The sequence below is a fragment of the Carlito syrichta genome, unplaced genomic scaffold (assembly GCF_000164805.1).
Source record: "Carlito syrichta isolate Samal-C Ts95f unplaced genomic scaffold, Tarsius_syrichta-2.0.1 Scaffold314879, whole genome shotgun sequence".
Lineage (NCBI taxonomy): Eukaryota > Metazoa > Chordata > Mammalia > Primates > Tarsiidae > Carlito > Carlito syrichta.
The window spans coordinates 492,764-518,179 of record NW_007258975.1 but is presented as its reverse complement, the minus strand read 5'-3'; the positions used below and the strand labels follow the sequence as shown (position 1 = coordinate 518,179).

Sequence of the window (25,416 nt, the reverse complement as noted above, 5' to 3'; positions counted from 1 at the left end):
CTGAGTCAGGTGACCTCACGGTCAAGTTTCCTATATGAAAAATAAGGATAAGTAAGGGGTAGGATCCAGAGCAGAGATCACTGGAGCAGATTCAGGGAACAGATCCCAAGGTGGGAATAATATGTACCTATAGAACTAAAGCAAGAATTATGTAGGATTTGTTCTATTTGTGTTTAAAAGCTTGGTAGAGTGTTTTTCTTTTTTACCCTACAGCAAACCTCAGGTTACAGTGTTGTATTAAGAGTATAACTATGTTCGATGCAAGTATTAAGTGAACTGAGGAGAAAAGACGGGCTTAGTAAGTTTAATTAATTCTGCCTCTCAATTATCAGAATTTTGAGCTTCATAGGAAAAAAAAATAAACCTTGATAAATGCTTTATTTTAGATAAAGAAAGAATACTTTCTTCTAAATAAATCCAGGGCAAATTGAAATTCATGAACCATAATGAATTTCACTAATTAAAAACAGAATGTAAAAATATTTTCTGGTACTAAATTCTAACATGATTAAAGAATAATCTAAAAGATTTGCTAAGGATTATATAACCCAAATAGGTGACATGGTTGTCTTTTATTTAAAGTGTGACTAACTTTTTAAATTATCCTTTGAACCAAATGGAAAAGGTTTGTGCTTCTAAAATTATTTTTCTTTTATTTATAGCAATATACTAACTTTATGTTTCCTACTTTCTAAACTCACTTGTTAGAATGTTTGATAACTATGCCAAAATAATAACAGTAGTCTCAATCATTAAGCATCTCTGGCATGTCTGCCATTATCTGAGCATTGTGCATATGGTACCAATCATCCTACTGACAGCCTCACAATATCGCACTGTCCTCCTCTGTTTATAAACCAGACCAGTAGGGTTCAGGGAAGTACACTAGGTTCCTCTGTTATGTTCAGATTTAAAAGTACATTTACTTTCTACTGTTTTACAACATTTCTTCTAAGGTTTCATGTGTGAGTTCATAAAGGCATATGCACTATAGTAACAATGACAATGGCAATAATATTGATAATGAGAAAAGAAAGTGTGCACAAGTCCTAACTATAGCAGAATCCCTGGCGCCCCACTCCTCTTGTGTCCCTTCCGTTCCAGCTGGATTCTTGAATGTTCAACCCTAACCCTGCCACAGTGGACAACACTCTCCCTATGGGTATGACCAAAGCTCCCTACCACTGGTCACCACCATGTAGTTCTCCTCTTGGCTGTCACCTCCTTTCTTCCTGTCATGGCCTAAGTCATGTAGCAAGTTCAGAAACCCACCATCCCCACAAGAGCCTGTCCCTCTTTGGCTGTGGCTCCAAGGGCGTGTGTTGAACCATGCTTCAGGAGAGAGTGCAGGGCCCCAGTTCCGAAGCAGCACCTTCACCCTCTTCCAAGCGAAAAGGAAAAGGTGGCTGTCACCTCTAAACGTGCTCAACACTACAGTGGAAATAATTTGAGAGTCATCACTGCATGTGGTTATTTCTGTGAAAGGTCATTACTTTGCAATAGTGAATACCCGACTATTGTTGAATACTGAAGACCTCATATAACACAAGCATAGAAGAACAAGGCCACCATGAAGCAATGGCAACTGAGCTCTAGTGCCCATTCTGGAACTGCTGCTAGTGCTTCCTCACTTAATGATTTGTTCCAACTTTATCAGTCCCATGTATTTGAGGTGATTTGCATACATTTAGATCTCATTTAATGACTAGATCTGAATTAAGGGTTAGGTGTTTTGAGTCAGATCTCATCATGGAGTCACATTTATTCAATGGCAAATACTTATTGAGGTCCTACTATGTGCTAGGAGATAGAGTAGTGAATCAAAACAGAAAAAGAACTTTCTTCTTAAGACAAATATGGTGGTGAGGGAGAGGAATTATAAACAAATAAATCAAAATAACAAAAAATTCAAAGAAGAAAATAAAACAGAACTGAGGGTTAATAGTGATGGGGCTGAGAGAGCTGTTTCAGACAGACCGGTCAGCAGGGGCTTTCTTGGTAAAGTGACACTTGAGCCAGCACCTGGATGAAGTGGGGCATAAGTCTTGCAGAGGCAACAGCAAATGCCAAGGCCTGGAGTGGGGATTGTGCTTGGCATGTTTCAGAAAGTGGTGGGGCAAACACATCAGGAAGAAAAAGAGCAGGAAGAAAGGAAATGAAAATGAAAGACAAAATAAAAAATATGGTATGGGAACCAGGTCAGTTGGGGACATAGAGATCATAGCAGGTCATCTCACAGTGGTCCTGTCTGGGGTTTGAAATGAGTCAGGAACATGTTTGCCACAAAGGGATGTGGTGCCAAAAAGTACTGAGACCTCTTGGCAGGCAAGTCTGTTCAAAACTGTTCAGAATAGGTTAGAAAGCTGCCTTGCTGGCTTAATGTTCAGTCTAGTCCAATTCTGTTGTTGCTTGGGAATCTAATTAATCTGAAAGATTTAGGAAAGTTATTTTTAAAAATATTGTGACTCTTCTGAAAGTGTTGTGGGAAACCTTGAAGATAGGTCCAAACTCAGTACTATGCATATGCAACCTTTTGGGCCATGAAGAATTTACTATTTGATCCACGAGCCTGTATTTTACAAGGGAATCATACATGGGACATGAGGTACAGACATTTCTCAGTCTGAAAGAAACAATAACACAAGTATGAAGGTCAAAGTACATGTTTAGATTTTTTTATTAAAGATAACAGAAACCAAGCAAAGGTAGCTTTTTAAAAAGTGAGAGATAATTCATTATAAAGACATACAGTGGTTTCCAGAATTCAAGGGTAGAATAGCAGCCTGACCTTAGAAATGGCTGATTCTGAACTCAAAAACTGTCAAGATTCTCCCCACCTCTCAGTTCTGTATTTTCCTACTCATCTACTTCATTCTCAGCTGCCTCCACACACAGAAGAGACTTCCACTGGCCATACTGGGATCAGTTGTTAACTCTTGGTTCAATCAATTATAACCAAGGGAAAATGGCTATCAGAGCCTACTCCTGAAAGCCACTCTCAAAGAAAGTGATAGATTGGGCAGACATACGACGAAGCCAACCATCTACATATTTATTTTATTTGCATACAACTTTGAGAAGTACTGCTGGAAGAACTCCTCTCCTAATTCAAGGGGTTATTTTTAAGAGGTGAGATATGATGAGGCAGGCCAAAAAAATACGTAAAGAAAAATCACACAATTAAAGCATTTTTCTTGTGACTTGTGTTTTTAATGAGAACATTTCTCCATCATGCTGACATGTTATAAAGGGGGGAAAAATTGATTTGAGTAGGAAAATCTGGTTTAAATCTCAGTGTTATCAGTTAATGGTCAAGTGACTATGAGCAATTTACTCTTATTCTCAGCTAAATGAAGAAGTTGGACTAGATTCTTCTTTTTTTTATTTATTTATTTTTTTTAAGTTGGAGTCTCACTCTGTTGCCCAGACTGGAGTGCAGTGGCCGCTCCCGGCCACCGCAGCCTCCACCTGCTGGGCTCCAGCAATCCTTCCACGTAGCCTTACAGGCGCGTGCTACCACGCCTGGCTGATTTTTTGATTTATTGTAGAGATGAGGTCTTGCTGCCCAGGCGGGTCTCGAACCCGCGGGCTCAGGCAATCCACTCACCTCAGCCTCCCAAAGGGCACGGGATTACAGGCTGAGCCACCGAGCTGGATAGATTCTTCTTAAGGTCGCTTCCAGATACTCTTCAGTTGTAAATATACTTCCATTTAGTGACAAGTAACTGCTTAGGGACTTGTTTTGAGTTAAAGATACATAACAAAATGGTTGAAAAAGGTTACAGAATTCTACAGATCTGCGTTTGATCTTGGCCCTGCCAATGTTTCACACTTTGACTTAATGTTAGTTGATAAGTCGGTAAACTTCCTAAACTCAAGTTTGCTTATTTGTAAAATGTAGGGGACAGTGACTACTTCAGAGAGTTGAATAAGAAATGTACTGTATTTCCTGACACTGTAAAAACTCAATTCTTGCCATTGTTGTCAGACAGTGAAAATTCCTAAACTTGCCTATATCTTCTTTTATCACTTTGAATAAGTGTGCTAATAAGGGAAATTACACTGTAGTACTGTTTCAAAGTACTTGTATGGCATGGACAAATGAAAATGAAATGGGATTAGAGTTTGGAAAAGTCTAGGGAGGTATCGTACACAAACAATTCCTCCATTTCATTGATCAACTCATTCCACCATTGAATAATTTTTAGTCACCTTCTAAAATGTGACTTTATCATGTCTTTCTGGGCAGATGTGAAAGTGTGGAGCTGGATAATAAAATCCGGGATCTGATTGAGAGAAATGCTTCTTCTGATCCAAAAGGGGTCACCCTGGAGGCCATGCCAGGTCACAGAAATTCATGTTCTCCAAAGGTAAGAAAACACATTCTTTCTACTGCATCTCAACATACACTTCAGCAGTTTATTCACCGAGAAGAATCTATGGGGACAGTCCCCAAATCATTTACAGTCAGTTGTGCACTTCCTTGTTGCTATGAGTATAAAGTGAAGCAGTACAAAACTTCTCTCACACAGTCACTTCCTGCTACTAAGGAAATCCCTCAGCAGAAGTCACCTCCCAGTGTAAAGTGTGCAGGCAGTTGTCACTACACGAAAGCAAGAATATCACACTATATCAGAAAGGTTGTTTAATATAGTGACAGCTCTATATTGAGGAGGAAGTAAACCATTTTAAGCAAACCCGTTTAAATTGGATTATTAAAATCAGCATAACCCGTGTCATTTTTTTGTAGTTGTTTTTCCTTGTTCTAAGGAAACACAGGGTTTTACTGATTAAAGGAGTTGTTTGACTTTGAACTTCCTCTTGTTTCAGGATATTTGTCCATGGTACTTTAAATAAGCAAATAAAATTCAAGGGTACATTTGAGCTAGGAATTTTGTGGACCACTTTCTAGAAATGCATCATAAATGACAACATAAGCTCTTAAGTTCTGTAGCCCTCTCGATTAGAAACAATCTGTAATGATTATCATACACACACACACACACACACACACACACACACACACACACACCACACACACACACAAAACAATGTGAATAGATTTGAGAGCACGTCTAGCACTACAAAAAAGTAAATAATTTATACTTTCACTTAAAAGTGATTTCAGTTCTTTTCAAAGTTATTCATACTTATTGTTGAAAATGTATATGGATAAACAGAGAAAACTATAAAAGTCATGCAGAGACAGATTTACAGTGGAGATAGTGGAACTTGAGCTCCTTGAAACAAATATTTACTTTTACAACCAACTTGTATCCATAAATTTGTGTTTTTTTCTCTTAAATTTCCCCAGAATTGTAGAGGGACTCAGGCCTCATTAAACATGGATCTGCCTCTGAAGTCACCAGTAGGTGTACCACTTGTAGAGAGCATCTCTTAGCATTTGGAGTGTCTCTGTTTCTTTCTCTCTCTCTCTCTCTCTCTCTCTCTCTCTCTCTCTCACACACACACACACACACACACACACACACACATCTGTTTTGCTACCTCACCTTTTGAACTTAGTATGTTGTGGATACTCCTGTGTTGTATGCACTCTGCATGCAGGCACTTGTTCCTGTTTAAAAACTCACTTCCTGAAAAGTCTGTCTTTATTTTCATAGTTACAAAAGAATGTTTGCTAGTAATTAGAGGGTCAAAGAAGGTTTCTTTCTCCCCTTCCCTTCTTCTCATCCCAATTCCCAGCCCTCATGTATACACTTCTAACTCCCAACTAGAACTTTATTCCTTCATGGAAAAAATGTGTTTTTTCCAGTGACCTTCTTGTCTGATCCCAGCAAAGTTTCATGGTGCTCATTTTAATTCCCTCCAGTAACCTTATCCTCATATTCTCTGATTAACATCCTCGAAGATCCATTTGCTTATGACTGACCCCTCACAATTCTGTCTTCTAGATCCTTCCCTGCATGATAAAAAAAAACCTCTTCTACCTCCTTATTACCATTCTCTTGGTAACAAGTTCTATCTCCTTTTGGGAATTAATCGAAATGTGTGTCTTCCTCTAAGACACTGCATCTTCTGTCACCTCATGATGAAATTTGCTCACTCTCCTACACCATATTTCCAAGCAAAGAACAGCAGATTCTTAGTCTATGTGTTCTAACTTGCTTATGAAGTATATAAAGACAGCGAACGAGAGGGTAAGAAATGAGATTCAAGATTTAAGGGAATCTGGGAAGACACAAAATAGCCATTGCCGGCAAGAAGACAGGAGAGGTGAGTAAAACTAGAATAAGTTGCTGAATATCAGTGAGGACCAAGTTCAGTTTGAAAACCACCACAGTATGATAAGACTACTCATTAAGCAACACTGGGGTTTCAGTGTCTTCAACACCTCTCCCCAGCTTAGATTATACACAGTTCCTCTCCACTTTAAATATCTACGAGGTCTCACATTATTTTATGGATAATGTTCTTACTCTTACACACCACAGCCATGATTACAGTGTCCAAGGCTTTCCCTCCCCTATCATGCCACTAATGATCTCCCTCTGGATAAATCCAGTGGTCACATAGGCTCTCACTTTTCACTTGTCTTCTTATTTGCATTTTACATGACTCGCTAATTCAACTTCCTTAAGCTGTCTTACTCCATTGACATCTTTGATATTAACCCCTAAACATCTTGTCGCCGCCCCTTTACTTATCTGGTCCCTCCTTCTCACTGACCTTCACTGGCTTCCTTTACATCACCTGCCTGCATTATATTAATGGTACTTGGGGATCATAGTCCTGGGTTCATTAAACAAGACATGTGACAAAGATGACTCCAGACACGTGTACTTTCTAAACATATGATTCCTTTCTAAATGCACTTCAATACATTTCACTCAGTATTTGTAAAAGGGAATTCAATATCATTCCTGCTATATCTGCTTGTCCTCTACCCCCACAGAAAACACACACATTTTCTGTGCTGGTTAATGGATCATGATTGACTCAGTCATTCAAATTTGAGCGTAATCCTGGGTTCCTCCAGGGCTACAATAGTACATGACTCCAGGTGTCACCATCCATAGAATAGTGCCCTCTTTCCTCACCCTGAACCCTGCCCCAAAGGTCTGGCCTCTTCTATCTTCATAATATCTTTGAATTTTACCCCTTTTCCTTTTTTCTGCCAGCATAGATCTTGCTAATTTAGAAGTGTTTAAAACTTAAAAGTAGGCTATCTTTACCTACGTTATAGAGTCCAAATGCCTTTGCATCCAGCCTCTGCACACATTTAGAACAAAACACTAGAAAGAGAAGTCTAATATCTACTGGGCATCTATCATGATAGTTATTGGGGGTACATATTTTATGTTGTTTGATATCTAACACTTAAATATGGCTATGTTTATCCTTGGTTTTCAGATGAAGAAATTAAGATTCTTAAAAATTTTGTAAATGCTGCCTATATTCACAACATTGTGAAATGCTAGTCTTAGGATAGAAAACCAAGCTTGTTCATATTTTTTCTACAGAGTTATGTTGTCTTCTATGTACTCTGCCATTCTTCAAAATGCACCCTATGTTCTAGCCACCTGTAATTCTTTAACAGATCATGAAGCTTCATGTGCTATGTCTTTTGCATGCTGTTTCCTCTTTTTCAGCAATTTTTACTGTGTTTTTAGAAACAAGGTCTCTTTCTGTCATCCAGACTGGAGTGCAGTGACCCAATCATAGCTCACTGCAGTCTCAAATCTGGGATTCAAGTGATCCTCTCACCTTAGCCTCCCAAATAGCTGGGACTATAGGCATGTGCCACCATCCATGGCCATCATGCTATTTACTCTTCATGGAAAATTTTGCCCATTGGATGAACTGTCTTTTATGTCAATTCAAACTTTTCATGCCACCTTTAACCACCCTCTCTAGTCCCACACAGCATTACTCAAGCCTCTCCCTGCTTTTTCCTAAATCTTTATCTTCTTTATACACAATGCAGAGACATTAGCACTTTGGTTTTGTAATCACTTACATACATATGTATTTTCTCTACTATCATGGACTTCTTAAGGGTAAAGTAGAAAGTGTCCCAAAAAGATATGGAGTCTTCTAGAAGGCACCACTAGGAAACAACTTGTGTGATTTCATCAGCCATGGTAATGCTGGATTTATAATCAACGTATTTCTAGAATTCCTCACAAATAATTCTCAGAGACTTCAGGAGAATATCAAATGTACACTCATAGACCCAATCTCTCAGTTCTTGCATGGAAGCCACCATCTGGTCTTGCTGATTCTGTCCTCCTTGAGTTATTGACTATTGATGGTTTTCAGATGCTCACCTGTCCCAGCTGCTTCTAGGTGTTTGCTACACCACGCTCAGGGGCGCCACTGTACTACTGTGCCAAGTGTACTCAATGCGAGAATGTTCTCCAGAGTTCCAAATGCATGAACACTACCGCTCTCCCCACTGGAGTGGAGAGATTTCTTCTCCAACTTTGGCTGCACATGTCCCCAGTGATATCTTACACTTCTAACGTCTGCCAGTATGTCACATCCTTTCTGTTTTCCATGGCTTGGATTTTAGCTCCTGTCTATTAATTGGCTACCCTGGGTCAACACTCTTCAAAGCACTTGTGTGTATTAGTTCATGTAATCTTCACCCCTCTACAGATGGGGAAAGTGAGGTTCAATGAGGCTAAACAATCTGTTCATGGTCTTACAGCTAATAGGATTCAGATCTGGACCTAAACTCAAATCTGTCCAATGAGAGCCATTGCCCTATACTTTCCACTTTTAATTCCCCTTCACTCACCTAAGAATTATTTGGGGACTGGGTCAGAGCTTCAGCTGGTGTCACTGGTATGATAAGGGTCATTGGAGTAGCTCTTTCTCTCTGGCTTAAAGCACCACACTTAGATCAAACCACTGTGATTTTATTATCTTCCCAGGATAAGGCTTCTGGGAGTTTCCACTCATGATCACAATATACCTCTGGCAGTTCACCTCAACTGTCCTCTGAAGGTATCTTCAAACATTTGATTCCTTGAGTAGCAAGGCTTCATTTCCAACTGGAATCTCTGCTGAGTTCCTGTTTGTACAATAACACTCTACAGAAGAAAATCCTATATTCAGAACAAAACAAAAGCCTTCATGTTCTTGCTGAGATGTTGATAGAACTGAAAAAATATAAGAAAACGTCTGTGTAAGACAAGGGTGGGTCAATGGCAAAGGGGCTGTAGAAGGCTTTTCTCATTTTCACACTGCATGAAGTAAGCATGAGAGTGATAAGGTAGGCTTCCTTTCGAAGAACAGGAAATTAGTTTCTTTATGATTTTATGAGCTGGGAAAGGTATGTGAATAAAAGAGATATGACTTAATGAAAGGCCCTGAGACATACGTCAAGTTCCCTTTTTGCTCAGCTACTATTGCCAAGAATATGTCAAGAAGGAGAATTACTATAAGAGAAATGAACAGACTGACTCACTGCTTTGAGGAAACAGAAAAACATGTATTGATAAATATAAGGAACTCCTTGAGCCTGAAAATATGCTTTAATATTCTGGGAGAATTGAAATAGAAAATTAGCAAATGAAGGTCATTTAGAGTCTTGTAAGCAAAGGAAAAAAATATGTAAGTGAGAATATTAAGATTCTAAAATGAATATTATATGAAAGTCACACATAACCAATATATAGTCTTGAGGATGAGGTAGAACATGTCCTAAGAAGGTATAGAGTATCACAACATAGAGTTTTCTAGAAGACACCACTTGTAAACAACTTCTGTGATTTCATGAGCCATGGTAAAGCTGGATTTATACTCAACTTATCCTTAGAATTTCTCTGTAGATAGTTCTCAGGGTCTTCAGGAGAATATCAAGTGTACACTCATAAACCCAATCTGTCAGTTCTTATGTGGAAGCCACCATCTGGTCTTGCCAATTCTGGTCTCCTTGAGTTATTGACTAATACTATGAGAAAATTAATATATCAACATTAATATATAAATCTGCAACTGTTTGTTTTCAAATACAAAAGAAAGGAATAAGAAGCTTGAAATTTATTGGGTAAACAAAAACACTTTTAGTAATGCTTAGAAACAAGGATGGGGCCTAGGAGTGAACAGAAGTGTCCAAATTTTATGTAGATCCACCAGAATTGAATTTGCTTAAGAACCTTTCCTGTCTTTGGATTCTATTTTTTCTGATTTTAACTTAGAAGCAGCACCAGAAATTTAATGACTTTGGATATAAATGGAGGGAGAATCTTTCAATGACTGGAGACAAATTCTTGATCTGAACACTCTTTCCAAGGCAAAACTCCTTGAGAAATTGCTTTGAGTGATTCAGAGATTAATATGAATGTATGATGTTACAGAAGATTATAAGGGAAAAACCTTTTGCAAACTACAGTAAGTTGACATATGCTTTCTGTTACCACATTTTTTAAATCTAGTTTTCCTTTCCCTTCCTTATCTCCCTTCTTTTGCAAGTTATCTGTTCTCTATCAAAACACAATTTCGATGATCAAGATCTTTCTTTCTTTTTTTTTTTTTTTTTTTGAGTTGGAGTCTCACTCTGTCACCCAGACTGGAGTGCAGTGACCGCTCCCGGCGACCGCAGCCTCGACCTGCTGGGCTCCGGCGATCCTTCCGCCTCAGCCTTCCAAGGAGCTGGAACTACAGGCGCGCGCTACCATGCCTGGCTAATTTTTGATTTATTGTAGAGATGAGGTCTCGCCAAGTTGGCCAGGCGGGTCTGGAACCCGCGGGCTCAGGCAATCCACTCACCTCGGCCTCCCAAAGTGCTGGGATTACAGGCTGAGCCACCGAGCCCGGCCAAGATCTTGCTTTCTTACTTGTAAAATGGGTTGTAATAAGAATATTGAGTGAAAATGCACTTTGTAAGTATAAAGTGCTAAACAAGAACAACACTATCACCATCATCGTCATCATTATCATCATCATGCTGGTAGGATTAACTTGAGTCTCAAAAAAAATTTTTTTTTTGAGTCGGACTCGGTCATCCAGGCTGGAGTGCAGTGGCATGCTCATGGCCACCACAGCCTCAACCTGCAGGGCTCAGGCTATCCTTCTGTCTCAGCCTTCCAAGTTGTCGGAACCACAGGTGATCGCCACCACGCCTGCTAATTTTTTTTTTTTTTTTTTTTTTTTAGTTGTAGAAACAAAGTCTCACCAAGTTGCCCAGCCTGGTCTCAAACCTGTGGTCTCAGGCAATCCTCTCGCCTCAGTCACCCAAAGTGCTGAAATTACAGGCTTGAGCTACAGCGCCCAGCAAAATTTTCTTTAATAGTTTTCTCATACAATTGCTGACTTTCTCTTGAATTCCATTGTCTATTTCAGAGGTTGTAGCTGTGAAATGTTTTGATCCTTCCTGTTTTTTCCTGTTAGGAAAACCTGTTGCATTGTTGGGTGAGTGTCTGTTGATCTTTCCTCAGGAAACTTCTGGCTGGCTGAGAAGCTCTACCGTGAGTTCTCAGGCAGTGAGGAAGCCTGTCTTGGCTCAGTTGCTGCACCTTATATCATTGAAGCTTACTGATGCCAACCTGGGACAACATTATTTAATTCAGTCATGTATCTTTCTGTTATCAGTGGGGTTTAGCTATTAGTTTTTAGACTTCTGATCCTGACAGTATTATAAAACTTCAAAATTAAACAGATTAGTGGGTAAAGATGCCAGATTGTGTTTTCCAGAATATCACCATAGAATTAGTTTGATCCCATGGCCAGTTTTTAATATATTTCTCCTTCCATTCCTTACAAGGATTATGAAAGGCTTTCACTGTCCATGAATATCAATTATATACCCAGATAAAGAGATCTTGCTGTGTATGTCCAGCTCGAACTCCATTTTATAATAAAGTATACCACCTGGTATCACAAGAAGATAGAGACACGGGTATATAAGCTAAAATCCAACCAAAGACAAAATAATCAAAATTCTTAAAAAATAAGGGAGACAAAAAGGTAAGTCTCCTTAGCTTTTGAGAGGTACGCCCTTGTTGGACAGAAGGTTCTATACAAGATAGGAGAAGTAAGGTAATTGGAATGTATACTGAGTCTCTCTCTTTGTTAAGTAAGAGACCCTTGTGAGCAGAATGCTTTCTACTTACTCAAATCTCATCTGTCTCATTGTTGAAAAAATTTGCCCCAAGTTCCACAGGAGAGGGAGCTATAGAATACTGGAAGATACGAGTCGCCTGTTGGAAGATGTAAGCAGTAGGCATGCCTCAGTAAAAACAGTCCTGGCAGGTTCATTTTAAAGGTGGTCAGGGGAAGAGATGACCACTGGGGGGGTGGAGAAAGCCACCAAGGTGAAGTGAAGAGTGGCAACTGCATGTAAATTATAAAAGTTGATTAAAAGAATATAAAGACCTCAGGGCCATACAAAGAGAAGAAAGAGAATTCGGGGGTCTCAGGGTTTCTACTGAATGGACACAAAAAGTATGTCCTTACTTTTGGAATTATCACTCTACGTTTGATTTCTCCAGACTTGTATGATGTCAGCAAGAAAATATGAAGAAATTTGGGATGTGTGTCTCTTTTTATGGAAGAAAAAGAATACCATACGCCTGTAGGCTAAGAAATTTGTAAACTCATGACAATATTAAGAAAGCAGATATTTGGCTTGGGAGATGCCATGAATAACATGTTTGTAAGAGTTGTTTAGCAAATACGTTTATTATGTTCTTGATCTGTTTAGCTTTGTGACAGGATGTAAATCTCTCATGGGGACTTACAAATCCAAGCTGGGTTTTGTAATCTAATGCCTTGATAGACTTCTCTCTTAAGTAAGCCTTCTCTTTGCTAGTTAAGCCTTTTTTTTTGCTAGTTTAGTTGAAAATATATTTTTTTAAAGAACATAGACAAAATGGACACTGTCAACTCTTGCTGAAGAACACTCATATCCTTCTAACATCCACCTTCTAGATGAAATGCGTTGTAAGACTCTTTACACTATTTTATACTTGGGAGGAAAGTGAGACATGATCTACAAACTATCCTCCTTTCAGTGAGGAAGATAGCTGTACTAATTACTTTTTAATGTTTTTTAAGCAATAAAGGTGAGTAAGCAAATGTTTTCAGTTTTTCAGGTTAGCATATTTGGGAGATTTTCTTTCGAGTCAGGCTCATTTCCAGACAAAACTCTCCTGGCATTCTCTTTGTATCACCCATGTTTTGAGTTCTCACCATAGCCTCCCCATATCCCACCAATACCCTTATAGGCACATGTTCTTCCTTAGTTTTTTATAATTATACATTTTTGTTGCTTAAAGATAAGATAGTATCTAAACATATGGACATAGTGTTGAAATACATTGCCTCTTTCATCTGAGGCTTTCAAGCTAATCTGGACAGTCACTTGGCAAGAATGATGCAGAAAGAATTCCATCATCAATGGTGTGGTCTCCTCTAATGTTTATATTTTATATTCAAAAAACAGAAAATATGTGAAAGACATGTATACTTTGTTCATCTTTATATTTTAGTCCTTAGTACAGTACCTGGTCCACAGTCCTTAATCTGTAAGTGTTTATTATAAGAATGTATACCCCACATCTTTAAAATAAAAAAATAAAAATAAAAAATAATGCATACACGAATGAAAATGAGGCCAACACATAAGCAAAGCACAAGAGGAAAAGTCAGAGTGATCTGCCAGTGCAAGTGTCAAGTGACCAAAAGTTAATTTCCTTCCAGAGAAGAACATTTTTTAAAAATTCAAGCACAGTATTAAAATATTGAAGGCAAAATTCTCTTTCCCGACCACTGGTCTTTGGCAGTGGAAATTACTCTCCAGGCAAGCAGTGGATGGAATGTGGTGACATTTTGTTTGGATGAAACCTCAGAGGTCAAGCTAGTTCATATCCAGCCCTCACGAAAGCTTAATTCCCATACAACTGTTCTGAATTATATTCCTAATGGCTCAGCTTCCAGCACCAAACAGGTAAATATTGTCCGATAATTTTTAGATGTGTTATTGTCATATCTTCACATAGGTAAAATGTTTTTTTGTGGGAATAAACAAGGAAGACTCAATTAACTCTGATATGAGTCCAGTCACCCATTAGTCATATAATGACCAATGATGGTGGCAAATCATTTAATATTCTAAACTACAACTTTGTCCTCATTAGAATCAAAGATGCCTCTCCTGACAACTTCACAGGGCTGTCATGAAGTTCAAATTGAAGCAAGTAAAATGTTTCAAACCACAGAACTCATTTATACAAAATTGTAATTTTCTTTGTTTTCTAAACTAAATTTAGTTTCAAGCAAGAACCTCCATCCTGTCTCCTGTCCTTAGGTTCACGTGTTAAACACTACATCCTCCTCAATTTGACACTGAGGCCTCCTTCAATCCATTAAACCTCAACAAATCACTTTTACATCCTTCTCAGGAGCATAGGAAACTCCTGGCTCTGTTTCCACTCCATTGTGGGGTTGAGTTGCCTCAGGATCTCTCTATCTAGACCTGTCACAAGGCCCTATCACATCCGTGTGCTTTGAGACTTACACCTTCCTGGAATTTAAATCAAGGAGTTGGGCTTAAGCTAGCTCTGCTTTTTGATGTTCAGTCTGGGCAATTTGATAAATGATAGATGAGTAAGGAGTCGGGCGCAGTTTCCTCATGAAAACTGAGCCACATCCAGGCAGGACTCTTTTTTTCCCTGATTCTTTTCTCATTTTTCCCAGGCAAAACCTTTTATCTACTCTTTTGGGGCATTTGGTGGAAGCGGTAAGGATAGGTTATATTGAATCTGCATCTACCTTCTTTTCTATCTGTTGTTCATGGTATATGTTCAGGTTTTTCCTTCACATTTTCGTATGAAAATTTCAAACGTAGCAAAGTTGAAAGGATTTTATGGTATATACCCACATGCCCAGCATTGAAATTCTGCCACTAGCATTTTACTCTCCTCATTACATATCTGTCCATCTGCCCATCCCTCTTTTCATCCATCAACTCATGTTACTTCTTAAGGCATTTCAATATAAATTGCACAAAAGAAAATCTATTAAATTTTTCAAAAAAATTTTCACAACACTCGCTCTTACAATTCAAAGCTCGGGTTTTCAAGGTGGTTTCTAGAATTTATAGATTCTGTTTTGAAATTCAAAAACCAAACAGGAACTATTTTCCCCTTTTTATTCTATGACAAACTTAAGCAGCCCTGAGGCAAAAGATCCCTTTTACTGAGCAAAGAAAGGATTGGTTATATAAAAGGAAGCACAGTTTGTGTTTTGGGCAGTAATCAGTTAATACTTCAAAATAGTAATTTATCTCATAAAATGATATATAGCACTGTAAAAATGTGAAAAATATTATTGAAGCCTGCAGTTATGCCTTTTAAAAGTTCCCATACCATGTATAATTATTTATATTGTTTATTTATTGTATATTGCTATTTATATTGTTTATTTATGAAGATTAAGTAAAATGCAATTTTAAAGGGGGTTTTGTATAGAGGCTAAATACTATGCTCACATAACCAAAATGAATAAATAAAAAAACCCCACAGAGACAGGACAGCTCTTTAAACACTTATTGATACTCCTGTTTGATCATTTCTGGTTTGAAGGCAAAACATAGCTCCGTGTACCCCTGTGGTCTTTCTGTGTTCTGGTCTATGTTTAGAGAAGTGGAGGTGTGCTGTGATTTCCTACTGAAGATTCATACATAAACAGATTCATTCAATAAAAATGTATCATACTGATTGATACTTTGTTCTCGAAGGTATGATGTTAGGTCCCAAGGCTAAAGTGATATCTATTGACTTCACCTTCGAGAAGTTTATAGCCTCTCAGAGAAGAAAAATACATACAATTAACGACTGCTTGACTGCTTTACTATTAGAGCTAGAGTTGATGCTTTGCAAAGAGCCAGGGGATCACAAAGGAGGAAGCAGCTCACTCTGCTCTGGAGGGCCAGGAGAGCCTGCCCGAGTTCATGGACCACCTGGTCAGACTGCTTACTGCTTTGTGGGGCACTGGGAAATCTTTCCACGTGGATTTCACAAAGTCTGTAGTTTTATATAGATTACAGACTCGTCAGCAAAAGTCAATTTGCTTCTAATGTATCTGATGTGCGTTAAAAACTAAAAGTGTATGATCAAAACAAACTGCAAGCTGGGTGTGGTGGCATGAGTCTTTAATCTCAGCTACTTGGGAGGCTGAGGTAGGAGGCTCACTTGAACTCAGGAGTCTAGCCTGGGCAACATAGTGAGTACCTATCTAAACAAACAAACAAACAAAAAACCTGTAAGCAACATCACTATATTGCATGGGAGAATTGTTTTAGAGTTCTGACCTGAAGGGACACGAGCTTTTCTTTCCTATGGATTCTCTCTCCTGACTGCTCTGGTTCAACACTAGATTGAACTTACCAGTTTAGAAGCCAAGAACTTGAAGTTTTGATCTTTAGATCCTTTACAGTCTCTTGAGAAGACACCTGATTAAGAAACACGATAAGTTTGGTTTGGGGTGGGGAGAGGGTTATGTGGGTCTCAGCCCTGTGTGCACATGCTTAGGCAATGAACAGTAAGAAAGCGCTATTTTAGACTTGAGAAATATGGAATGAACACAACACAAGGAAGCTGCTATCCTAGAGCTTACAAGCTTGTGACGGGGGGGGGCAGTGTTCAAGAAGAAAAGTACACGGTATGTTATATATAGTACTACAAAAAGATAAACAGGAAAGGCCAGGTGAGGTCTCAACAAACGGATGACACTTATGCCATTACCGATCGAAGGTGAGGGGATGAGCCACGTGAACAGCGAGGGCAAAGATTGTTACAGGTCACAAGAACGGACCCGAGGGCCAGCAATGTGGCCAGGACATGGAGCATAATGAGCAAAGGAGAGGGAACTAAGACAGAGGTCAGAGGGGCAGGGAATAGATTACAGAGGACCTCGCCAGCCACTCCAAAGAGTTCTGCTTTCACTCTGAGTGAGGCAGGAAGCCACTGAGAGGTTCTGAGCACAAGAGTAACATGAAAAGACATTTTTAAAGCCTCTCAGTAGCTAATGTATTGACAATTTAGAGGGGGGAGGCATGGAGGAGGTAAGAGCAGGAATGGAAGTCGGAAAACCCATTGGTTATTGCAGTAAGCCAGCTAAGAGATGATGGTGGCTTGGTGTCAATCCAAAGGTGCCAAGCATCTTGCCCAAGGTCACATAACTAGCAAGTGAGGGTACTAGGATTTTGATACTTGGCCAGGGAACAGTCCCTACTGGACACACTCTTAATAATGTTCCTATGAATAAAATAAGAGAGCAGACATTCAAGTCCTCAATTTGCAAAGGTTATAAAAAGGCATGTCCATTTCACCTTACCACTCACTCATGAAAATCCGAAGCCTCCAGACTCTGTGACAATGTGCTGCTCTACCTCTGGATACACTCCTGGAGAGCCTGCAATATGTTCAGATAGATTGGATACCAGCTGTGAGAGGGACGACGCTAAGACTTTTGGTCAGGAGAATGAAAGTTGTCACTAATTTTGATGGAGAAGACAAGTTTTGTGGGGAAGACCAGAAAATCGTTTTTCTTAATTAGACAGGTGAAGAAGGAGGTAACAATTATGCACTCAAGTAGAGATGTCAAGTAGGCAATTAGTATAGGAGTCTGGAGTTCAGGGGTGTGGTCCATTCCTAGTGCCTCTGAGAAACTGATTGTTAAATATATCGATTGCCATCCGCTGTTAAATATTTTGAATATTACTTTTGCTAATATCTATTAACTGGGATTGCAGTTGTCAATCACTCCTATTTAATATATAATGTACTAAAGTTTATCTTTACTAAAAAAACACTCTGCTCATGTAATTCCTTTGCTCAAGCAGCTCCCCATGGCCTTGATATAAGGTCAAAATTCCTTAATCTATAATTCAAACCGTTCACAATTTCATCCAAATCAACTTTAGATACACCATGTGAAGCCTGCGCTAGTTAAACTGGGCTTGCTAGAACCCTTCATGCTTAGGTTTGTCCATCTCTGTTTTGTTTATTAAGTTGCTCCCTTTACAACACTATATCTCAGCTTACACCGTCTATCAAAATCCTATCTACCCTTCACGTCCCAGAGGAAACTCCAACTCCTTCCATAACTGTTAAAGCTGAAAATGAGCACTCTCCTCTGAATTCTTATAGGCTTTATTGTCTCTACTACTTGCCTGGCTTTCATTCACTTTAGTTTTTCATACACGTGTGTGTGTGTGTGTGTGTGTGTGTGTGTGTGTGTGTGTGTGTGTGTGTGTACATTTCTTTCATTGTAAGCAAGGGCCTTTACTTACCTTTCTTTGGAACCCACTCAGTGCCAAGTGCAGAGTGAGTGATGCATAAACTATGGATGGCCCTTTCCTTTTGTCATATTATTTGTTCCACAAATATTTTTCTTTTTTTAGAGACAGAATCTAGCTCTGTCACCTAGACTTGTCTACAGTGATACGATCATTGCTTACTGCAGCCTCAAACTCCTGGGCTCAAGCAATACTCCCACTTCAACCACCCAAGTAACTGAGACTACAGGCACCACTGTGCCCAGATAATGTTTGCATTTCTTGCAGAGATGGGGTCTTGCTGTGTTGCTCAGGCTGGTCCTGAACCCCTGGCCTCGAGCGATCTTCCCACCTCAGCCTCCCAAAGTACTAGGATTGCAGACATGAGCCAGTACACCTGGCCCACAAATAATTTTATTGATGACCCTATCTTTAAGACCAAATTATTGTTGTTATTATCATTATTATTATTATTATTATCCAAGTTCTCATTTTTATTATTGCAGACAGCAGCACTGGGAAGAGGACACCATTACTATTCCATTGTATAAATGTGGAAGTTGAGCTTTAGGGACCTTAAGCATCTTAGATGCTTAGATAACCAAAGTCACAAATTGTGAGTGGTAGAGCTGAGGTGGGAGACCAGATGCTTGAACTCCAGAGTCAGATCTTTCAGTCACCACTAGATCTGCTCTCTCCTACCCAGATAGCACATTCACTTAAACATGTATGCAAATGGATTCAGGAAGCAAAGAAGGTAATAAGGGAAAAAGCCATGTTTATTTTACCTGCCAAAGAATTCCTCAAAGAATTTGTAGAAATGTGATGCTCTCCTCTTGGACTCATTTTGAGATCATTATTGTCAACTAGAATGGTGGTGTCAGACCAGAGACTGGCAGTTCCTTGTTCCTTTATCATATTTCTATGTGTTAATTTTTAGCTTTATATAATATTTTAGTTACTTCAGAAATAAGGACTCTTCAAAATAGCCTTGGAAACATGGTGTGATACCTGTTTCTCTGAATTCTGATTTCAGTTAGTGAGACTTCTCATGAAACAAAGTTTGACTAAAAGCCAGATTCAAAACATGACAGAGCCAGAGGTGACACGAACAGGGCATGTGGGACAGAAAATATCCAATTCACTACTAAGAATAGCCTACTAAAATTTTGCTTTTTCCTCAAACCAAACTTGGGGTTCTTTGGAAAAGTTATTATTTATTCATAATCACTTGGCTCTCTTGAGCTCGTAGAAAATCCTTTTGTTGCTCATCTGCATAGCAGAAGAGGCAAAGGCATAATGAAAAATGCAGAGGTATAGGATTTCCATGTAATAGAAGCCATCACACCTAACACTGTGTGTGCATCGGGATACTATATGGGGAGACCCAAGAGACAGCAATGTCAAGGATAGTATTTCCTGGCAAGAAAACGTTCTTTCAAACCACTTTTCTAGGTCCATGTTACCACATCCACTGGACTAGTACTACCAAATACAAAGGTAAGTCTGAAAGGGAATCCTAAATTATATATAGCTATGGTTGTGTGTGTGTGTGTATTGTGTGTGTGTGTGTTTCTGAAGAAAAATATTTTTATGTTAGAGTTTTTTTTTTTCTTTTCTGGAGAGCAGATTTTAGTGTTGATAAAGTGTCAGTCTCCAGGAAATTGCAGTTTCTATCCCCTAAAGTCAGATCCTATGTGAGTTATAACTTTTACTTTTAAACTCTGAATGAATCATTTGTTTTCCACCTGTATTTTTGGATTTAGCCTTAAGGCAACATCACTCTTTTCACTCAAGTGTGTTCCCAAAACAGACCAAGAAACCAGCAGAAAGTAAACACACACACACACACACACACACACACACACACACAACTAACAAAGAGTCCATAAATTAGGTGTATAATTATATAGTTATTCATTTATTCAGAAAAATTGTATTTTTCTGGTATTTGCCAGGTAGTTCAGTTCAGAATACTGTAAATACAGAGATGAACACAGGAACACATAATACATAATTGTAATCCTTGGTGAAGTACTCTTCTTGGCTGGTTAGAGGAGGTCAAGAGAAAGTCAGAGGGAAGACAGGCATTAACTAACCTGGGCAAGAGAAAGTTCAAGTCACCAGGTTGGAGGGAAGACCTAGAGAGGAGACATTTGAGGTAGCTAGATAACACAATAAGGAGCAGGGGGTTAGACAGCAGGATTAGTTCCAGGAAATGGAAGTCCTTCAGAATGGCTAGAGTACAGAGAACGGTTGGGAAGAAGGAGAAGAGATTAAGGAGAGAAAAGAGGGCTATATCTTGGACACATAATTATTCTCTCTTTTTTTAATTTTATGTTTTAAGAGACAAGGTCTTGTTCTGTCAACCAGGCTGGAGTGCAGTGGAGGGATCACAGCTCACTGCAGCCTCAAACTTCTGAGTTCCACCTCAGCCTTCTGAGTAGCTGGGATTACAGGCATACGCCACAACACCCACTAATTTTTTAATTTTTTGTAGAGACAAAGTCTCACTATGTTGTCCAGCTTAAATCATTCCCCTTTAAAGAATATGAAGAATTTAAAGAGTTTTAGGAGTTTTAAACCTTATCCTACATATATGCGGGTATCTCATAGGCAGGTCTAATGAAAATGTGAAGTTAAGTGACTGATTGTAAATTCTTTCTCTTCTCTTTTCAGCTATACAATTTTTCCTTTCTTTATTCCTTGCGTCTTTTTTGCTCCCTCTTCTCCACATTTAGAATGAGGTCTTCCACTTCATTACGGTCCATTTGTGCAGCCCCAACTGTCATTTCCACACTTTTATTTGCACTACCTATTAGTGCCCCATTACCTCAAGGCCCTATGTAATGATAGGCGTCAACTAATAAAAGCTAAAATGTTAGTGCAAAACAAACAAACAAAAAACGGATTTAACTTCAAATGAGTCATGGAGAAAATCTGGACTTGACCTATGTGAAAGTCAGACTTAAACTTGAGAACCAAGGTTAACCTTTCCTTTCTGCCAGTACAGAAGAGTAAATTGGCAAGCAGTGCTCATTTTTCCTTGCAAGGAATTATTTTCTCTTTTAGTTTCATAAGAATTAGTAGCACTTATAGAATTATGTATGACTCATTAAGTTCTACAAAGCTAAAATCACATTTAGAATGCATTGCCAGAAAATCTTGCCCTTAAGGAAACAAGTAACTGAGCTGTCAGTCAACAGTCAACAGTTACCTAATTGCTCTGGGAAATACAATGAATTTATAGCAGTTAGGCTACTGAGGAAAAGACTTGGATTGCCCAGGCTTTCTGTGGCAATCTAACTTCCTCCTCCAGTGGGAGAAACTGCCAGTAAAGGAAGGATGACAATTTACATACCATAGCCAGCCTAATCTGCCCCAAGTCTTAGTCACTGCCTGTCTATTTGAGACATCCTGGGAAATCCCTATCTGGAAGAGAAGAAAAGTTAAAATCACAGTTACTGTGCTTAGAGCTTTATTCTGGATACTTCACACCCAGAGTCACTTCTGTTCATTTCTAAGGAAAGCCTATTGCTGTTATTTTCTAATATGAGTTAACTGTGGTGTGTGTTTTTAAAAATTTTGTATATTTGCTCTTTAAAAGACAATGTAAAAACCTCTCTCTCTCTCTCTCTCTCTCTCTCTCTCTGTTTTATTTTTTTCTGCCCTCCAAGACTTCAGGAAAAACAGTTTCCTTGGCACATTCTGTGCAGAGCCCATTGAAAATGAGTGCTGGAGAAAGTTCTACGGAGCATACAGAGGTAAGACCACATTTCTAGGGAATGAATTGACCATATCTAGCATCAATCGCATTTCTAGCAGTTAATTGAGCAATAGTTTTGAAAGAGTATAAATGGCTAGTTTGCTTTCCTTAGCTAAGATTTGCTCTGTATTTTTAACCAATGTTATTTAACACAGAAAAAAATATCTTAATAACCAGTGCATTGCCTTTAGCCCCTTTGGGTTACATTTCTTCCTTAATAAAATGAGAGGATTAAATCTGTCCAAATTCCTTTTATCTCCCTATTCTGTGGTTTCTATATTTTGCCCTTGATTTAGAAGAATTTGACTCAATATTAAATCTAAAAAGAATACTATTTTAGTGTGGCTAGAAACAGAACATAGTATAGCAACAGAGCACCTACAGTAACATTTTTCATATATTTACACTTGGTATAGTTTTTGTTCAATTACTGTAATTGAATGAATTAATTAAAGTACTTAAAGTTTTTTTGTTTGTTTTTCAAAAGCTAACTAAGATACAAAGAAAAACTAAATGGAACTCTTGTTCTTGTATAGGTATTTATTTAGTAGTGTTAGACCTTGAATATACTAGAAATTGTTATGAAAATTATGGTAGAGAAAGAAATCTCCAGATACTTTGAACACAGATTATATTCACAAGGAATAATTATAGGAAATTATATATAGGGAATAATTTATATTATAAACAGGTCTTTTCTAGAACCAATGACTAAAAATCTTTGTAGTTTTTCAGCATCAGATGCCTTCATTAGCAACTAGAAAACAGAGAAAACACAAATGAAAAGTTCCCTTCCCCAACCTTTGTATTTGATTGATTTTGCTTCATTTTAATACACATCTGAGAGCATGGAGCCATGGGAAATGTTGACTAAACTCCGGAGAAACCCTTGCTGATGCATTTGGGGCTTACAGCCATTCCTATTCGCTGTGCTTTCTATTCTCCCCTTTATCCTCCTCTGGTTTTAACTAAACATTCTGAATTTCAAAAATTAGTACTCTTGCAGCTATGAATAGATTCTCTTACAGATTTTGTGTCTAGCTTTTCAGTAATTCTTATTTATAAAACAAAAATCAAGGGTCAAATGTTTTACAATTTTCTTCCACAGGAAATTAATTAAGGGGGAAACAAAAGGCACATTGTCTTATTGTTCCACATCTGGATTCCAAGAAGACAGGGACATGGAAATGTTTGCCAGTCATAGACTTTTGTCTACATCACAAATAGAGAGGAGCCTTTTTTGGGGATCCAAAATTTATGTTTCCAGGCATGGTCTAGAATGGAAGGATCTTGAAGCTTAGTATGAATCAGCATTACCTAGGAAATGTATTGAAAATAGAAGGACCCCAGCTCCCCCTCCAGAAATCCTTGTCCACAGTTGAGGATGCTCTATGTTTAGTTAACTCTATGTTTGATGCACTCTTGTGGTGAGAACTCCTGTTCTACACCTGATCTTACTGCACCTGTGCTTTGCTGAGCTCAGGGCACACTAAGTAGGGCTAGCTGACAGCAGTTTCCAAATCAAAGATGTTAATGTTTAGTTTGTTCTAATTCAGAGTGGTTCCAGTTTCTTAGAAGTCTTCCCCAAAAAAAGAGTAGGTTCAATTACAGGGCCCAACACACTTGACACCTGGGTTTTGATGTCACTCTTGGGGCTTAGCCAGACCAGCTTCTTGAGGTCAAGAGCAAGTATAATCATTTGGAATTTACTGACCCACAGAAAACTGTCTCTTTAAATGTGGTCTTCATTATAGCACACGTCTAAATAGAAAGAAGCTAGAGAAATAAAGAGTAGCATTTATACAGATGTAAAACATTGTCAGACCCTAAAATGCTGAAACATAAGTGAGCAAAGATAGAAAATACAGTTTTATAATAATCACTTCTAATGAAAAAAAGTCCTTGAAATCCCAGGATGATTGCAAAAGAGCTATTTCCTGTAAACATTTCTGGCAAAGACCAACATGTTTTGAAAAATATTTCTTAATTGCTCATGAATATCTTTAAGTAATTTTGTGGTCTACAGTAACTTATTGAGCCTGAAACTGAATGCAGATTTAGAGACTACCCTCATCACTCAATTAATTGTATTACTTAAATGACTCAGAGTGAGATGGTAATAAGACTGTTGAGTTACTATAGAGGAACAGGTTCTCAAGTAAAGTTTTGCTGGTGATCAATTTAGGCTGATGACAGACAGTTTCCGGAGCCTTTGTGCTTTCTTTAAATGAAAACTCCCACCTCTAAAAAAAATACCTGAAAAGAAAGGAGTGGCTAACTTTTTCATTATGGCAATAATCTATCATAATCTAGTGGCTTTATTCAAGGAGGTAGCTAAAATTACACAGTACCAGACAATTGATGCCCACCTTTATAACATACTTGTATCATGGTCACTGAACTAGTTAACTTGTCGTAGTTTTGAATCAATTTGCTGCATTTTAGCTGTACATGTTGTTCATTATTCTTGATAGTTCTATCACTCCTCTGACTTTGCCAAGGTTGCTCTTCAGACTCTTACTCATATACATGTTCACGAACACAGCTACAAAAATGACTTTTTAGAAATGTTTGCTATGTAAATACCTAAAGTGTATCCATGAAACTTACCTGATTCCTATAAACCATTATACCCTGAATAGTCATTTTTTTGGAAAAAGATTTAAATCCAAATTCATAAAATTCCAATCTCTGACTTGCCCATTGCAGTATACAGATACACTTATAATTTATTAGAGTTATTTCAGTAACTAGTTCATATAAAGGAGTCTGAAATATAATATGAATCTGATTCACCAACAAGTTATTGTACAAGACCTACAGTGTAAGGACTGTTATTGCTAGAATCAGACATATTTATAAATCACAATATGAGACTTGGTCAAATGCACGAGGTTTGTGAAGAACAGTATTTCTCCTATTTATATTGTAGACAGTTTTGTTTCAGTCTGCTCCTTTTTTTTTTTTTAAGTGTGCTCAATCATCAACAAGAAAGAACTTGACAAACTCTCTTGAACACAAGATAAAGTGTTTGGAAAAACAGAGAAAAGAGGTAATTTAGAAATATTAGTTAAAGTCACATGTGCCATGTACTAATACTGAGAATAAAATAACATATTACCTCATGCCTCTTATTTTTGTTACAGGTTGCAGTGTTTATCTCTAGGATAGTGGCACTATTTGAGAGCAAATACTTTTTTCTTACTCACCTATATATCTTGTACTTGGTGTTTGTGCAATGGTGAATGAAAAATGACGAAGTCAGAAATCCAGTAATTATGAACCTAATTTTCTCAAAATTTAGATTTTTTTCCACATGGACCAAGTGAGCTTATCACATGTGCCCTTTATGCCTTGCAACTTGACAAACCTTGACGCTCAAACTCTTTTTTTTTTTTTT

At 38.2% G+C, this 25,416-nt stretch overlaps 1 protein-coding gene across 1 annotated transcript in view; it reads left to right on the top strand.

Moving 5' to 3' along the window:
• The window catches only part of TNIP3 (TNFAIP3 interacting protein 3), a 90,496-nt gene that overhangs the window by 35,680 nt on the left and 29,400 nt on the right, over window positions 1–25,416 (top strand). Inside the window, exons 3-5 of the mRNA XM_021706016.1 lie at window positions 4,250–4,370; window positions 21,928–22,014; window positions 24,988–25,068. Of these exons, the coding sequence (XP_021561691.1) occupies window positions 4,250–4,370; window positions 21,928–22,014; window positions 24,988–25,068 (289 nt within the window). The remainder of the gene's footprint in view (window positions 1–4,249; window positions 4,371–21,927; window positions 22,015–24,987; window positions 25,069–25,416) is intronic.